General features: G+C 50.1%; 1 protein-coding gene and 1 pseudogene across 1 annotated transcript in view; one reads left to right on the plus strand and one right to left on the minus strand.

Annotated features, from left to right (window-relative positions):
- Positions 1–2891: 2891 nt before the first annotated feature.
- LOC144239576 (ferritin light chain pseudogene) lies at positions 2892–3930 on the minus strand (annotated as a pseudogene).
- A 135-nt stretch (positions 3931–4065) lies between these two features.
- The window catches only part of LOC144239577 (EP300-interacting inhibitor of differentiation 2-like), a 1959-nt gene continuing 1623 nt past the window's right edge, over positions 4066–4401 (plus strand). Inside the window, exon 1 of the mRNA XM_077773648.1 lies at positions 4066–4401. This exon is cut by the window's right edge and continues 1623 nt beyond it. Coding sequence (XP_077629774.1) covers positions 4232–4401 — 170 coding nt within the window. The 5' untranslated portion in view covers positions 4066–4231.

The raw sequence follows: 4401 nt of genomic DNA on the forward strand, positions 1-4401 counted from the left end.
GCCTCCTTTAAATTAATTTTATACATATCATAACTTTCTTGTTTCATTTATCCTCCTACCTATTTTTCTGGAGGATTTAAATTTTTTTTTATTTTATTTTTAATTTATTTCTAGGAGAGAGACAGAGAGACAGCGTGAGCAGGGGAGGGTCAGAGAGAGAGGGAGTCACAGACTGAAACAGGCTCCAGGCTCTGAGCTGGCAGCCAGCACAGAGCCCGACGCGGGGCTCGAACCCACGAACCGCGAGATCATGACCTAAGCGAAAGTCGGACGCTTAACCGACTACGCCACCCAGGCGCCCCTGGAGGATTTAAATTTTTTTAAGTTTATTTATTTATTTTGAGAGAGAGATAGTGAGAGCGGAGTAGGGGCAGAGAGAGAGGGGGACACAGAATCCCAAACAGGCTCTGTGCTGACAGATGCGGGGCTCAAATTCATGAAGCCTGAAACCAGGACCTGAGCCAAAATCAAGAGTCAGACATTCAACCGACTGAGCCCCTGAGCACCTACCTCCCCCAATTCATGTTTATTTTTTAAAAAAAGAATTTTCTTAAATCTGATTTTCCCTATGTGTTCTTATCCATTGCTTTTGTTTTATTGAGCATGGATCCCAATTACATGATTGTTGCATCTTCTTATCCTTTCTTCTATACCTATCTTTAGTCATCAGTCCTCTTAAACTCTTTCTTATGTATTTTTTGCCTTTCTTGTTGCTTTCTGTTATTTCTCTTACTAAACATTCCTTCAGCGTTTATTCTCCCATATGTTCATTCGGTAGTGGATGGTTTTGATTTTTCAAAGTTTTCTTTGTATTTAAGAAACACACTTTGAATATAAAGGCACAACTACATTAAAAATAAAAAGATATTGGGGCACCTGGGTGGCTCAGTCGGTTGAGCGTCTGACTTCGGCTCGGGTCATGATCTCATGGTTAGTGGGTTCAAGCCCCACATCGGGCTCTGGGCTGACAGCTAGCTCAGAGCCTGGAACCTGTTTCGGATACTGTGTCTCCCTCTCTCTCTGCCCCTCCCCTGCTCACGCTCTCTCTCTNAACTATTTGTAAAAAAAAAAAAAGAAGTAAATAAAACCTTAAAAAAAAAGATATTAACAATTCTGACTATCCACATATCTTAGAATTGAACAAAGTAACAAAGGTAGATTATAGACGCCAGGATTCTCACTGTTGGAGTGTTTATAGATAAGAGGTGGAGACTAGAATGATCAATGTGAATGAGTTAGAATTGTCTCTTCAGGGGCTGCCTGGGTGGCTCAGTTGGTTAAGCGTCTGACTTCAGCTCAGGTCATGATCTCGTGGTTTGTGGGTTTGAGCCCCACGTTGGGCTCTGTGCTGACAGCTGAGCCTGGAGCCTGCTTGGGATTCTGTGTCTCCCTCTCTCTCTGCCCCTGTTACCCTCTGTCTCTCCCTCAAAAATAAATAAACATTAAAAAAATTTTAGATAGAATTTCCCTATCTAAAGTTTTTCCATTAATTAGAAAAAAGAGACTGTAATTGGAAAAACAATATTTAAGAAGTATGTTGTAATACTATGAGACACATAAGACTAGCAATGACTTTGTAGCTGTCAATAAAACTATTGGGTGCCCTTGCTGGCCCAGTCTATGGAACATGTGACTCTTGATCTCCACATGGTGAGTTCAAGCCCCACATTGGACTTAGAGTTTACTTAAAATAAAATTTTAAAAAATGTTTAAAAATATAAACTATTTAGTAACCACAATGGAAAACATGGATGAATCTCATAAAAATAATGTGTGAAAGAAATCAGACACAAGAGTATATAAATTTCAAAAAACAAGCAAACTGGCACGCCTGGGTGGTTCAGTCGGTTAAGTAACCCTCTCTTGATATCTGCCCAGGCCGTGATCTCGAATTCTGGAGGGGCTGGGGGAGGGGGCAGGAGGGAGCCTGCTTGGGGTTTTCTGTCTCTCTCTCAAAAAATAAACTTAAAAGACAATTTTTTAAGTAAGCAAAACTAAAATACAGGAATGCACCCCTAGGTCGTAAAACAAAAAGCAAAGCAAGAAAACAATGATGATAAATACCAAGATAGTAGTTACCTTCAGGTAGAAAGAATAGTGAAGGGAGAAGGGTTCAGGAATACTGGGGATCCGTTTCCAGTGGGGGTTACATGGATGTTCACTTTCTGATAAATCATTCCGCTGTATAGTTATATTTTGTATACTTTTCTGCATATTGTCACACAAATGAGATTTAGAATAACCGTCCAAGAGTAGCTAAAGAAGTCTTAAAGGTAAGAGGGGGTATTATTATAAAGCTTTAATAGTTAAGAGGATTGTTATCCGGGGCGGGGGGGAGACACTGCCTGGGTGGCTCAGTCCGTTAAGCCTGCGACCTCAGCTCAGGTCATGATCTCGCAGTTGGAGAGCCCCGCATCCGGCTCTGTGCTGACAGCTCAGAGTCTGGAGCCGGCTTCGGATTCTGTGTGTGTGTGTGTGTCTCTCTCTGCCCCGCCCCTGCTCATGCTCGGTCTCTCTCTCCTTCAAAAATTAAACATTAAAAAAAAAAAAAAAAGGGGGGCGCCTGGGGGGCTTAGTCGGTTGAGCGTCCGACTTTCGCTTGGGTCATGATCTCGCGGTTTGTGGGTTCGAGCCCCACGTCGGGCTCTGTGCTGACTGCCAGCTCAGAGCCTGGAGCCTGTTTCAGTCTGTGACTCCCTCTCTCTCTGACCCTCCCCTGCTCACGCTGTCTCTCTCTCTCTCTCTCCTAGAAATAAATAAAAAACATTAAAAAAAAAAAAGAGGATTGTATAGGGAAAATAGACAAATGAATAAGTGTTAGATAATAAAGAACATCCCCCCCCCCAAAAAAACATGAATCTAGACTATCTTGGTAGATAATACAGGCACCATTGATTTTTCATTGCAAAAGACTTTATTGTTTCCATTTGGTCAGTTTGGGAGAGGGCTCCGGGGTGGTTAAAAAAGCTGCTCGGACAAGCGCACGCGGAAGCCCTGGCACTAAGGGGATGCCAGAGGGGCCCCTCCGAGGTTGCTGGGCTCCAGAGGCCGCTAGTCGCGCTTCATGGTGAGCCTTTGGAAGAGATACTCGCCCAGCGCGGCGTAGGGGCCGGTCAGCCTGCGGAGGTTGGTCAGGTGGTCGCCCATCTGCTTGAGGACTTTCACCTCCTCGCCCAGGAAGTGGCTCTCCAGGAAATCACAGAGATAAGGGTCGGCCTGGGCCGACCCCAGGGCGTGCAGATCCAAAATCGCCTCGTTCAGGTTCTTCTCCAGGACTATAGCCGTCTCCATGGCGTCCGGGGCTTTCCCCCACTCATCATGCGACGGCTTCTGCACGTCCTGGAAGAGCGCGCTGCCGCTCCGCTGGCTTTGCAAAGTCAGGAGCCGCTGGGCACCCTCGTGCTTCTTCCGCGCTAAGTCGCGGAAGAAGCGGCCCAAGCCGGGCAGGGCCACGTCGCTGCTGTCGAAGTGGAAGCCCAGAGAGAGGTAGGTGTTGGAGGCTCGCAGATGCATGTTGACCAGGCAGTTGACGGAGGCCTCCACCTCGGGGGAATAGTTCTGACGAATCTGACAGCCCATGGTCGGTCGGCAACGAGGCGCCAAGTTCAAAACGCGGCGTCGGTTGGCCCTAGAGGCAGCGGGTGGCTGACCGGCTGGTTCCGGGGGTTGAGACTGAAGAGGCGGCTGGAGGGTGGTCTGAGGCTGGAATAGGGGGTGTCCCTGGGTCTGGTCAGGCCAATCCCTGTTGAAGCACGAGGCGGATCCAGCTGACCGCCGGGCGCACTGCAGATGTGGCATTATAACCCCGGGAGAACGGGAAGCGTAGACAGGAGCATCTTGGGTGGAACCTTGGGAAGGCCAACAAGAAACAGTCTCGTAAGACTTTCCCGGGGTGAACGTTAAACTGACCCAACGGAAAACAGAGCCGCGCGCTTCGACGACGTTCGCGGACAACGCTCCGGGCGGTTTCGGCTGTGATGACGCTTCCCGCCGCGAGGTGGCGCCAGGCGGGGCCCGGGCGGCGGGAAGGACGCGTGCGCGGCGCTCCTAGGTGCATCCGTAGGACAATCGCACGCGCCGCGTCCCCCGGTGCGCACAGCGCCCGCGCACACGCACTTGCGCGCACGCCCGTGGTCGCGCGGTCCCGTTACTGCAATTTTTCTGCGTAGTCGCGCCGTCCCGTTATTGCAATTTTCTTCTGCGAGCGGCCGAGCTGCCCCCGCGGTCCGAGATGGCCGAGCTGCCCCCCGACAGCGCTGTCCGGCAGACGGACGCGGCGAATGGCCACGGCGACGCCCCGCAGGCGGAGGTAGGCGGCGGGAGGCGGGAGCCGGCCCCCGCGGGGCCTGCGGAGCCCGGGGAAGATCCGGGAGCGGCGGCCGGGGAGGCCCGCGACGCGGA

This window comes from Crocuta crocuta, unplaced genomic scaffold (assembly GCF_008692635.1).
Source record: "Crocuta crocuta isolate KB4526 unplaced genomic scaffold, BGI_CrCroc_1.0 scaffold267, whole genome shotgun sequence".
In the NCBI taxonomy this organism is placed as follows: Eukaryota; Metazoa; Chordata; class Mammalia; order Carnivora; family Hyaenidae; genus Crocuta; species Crocuta crocuta.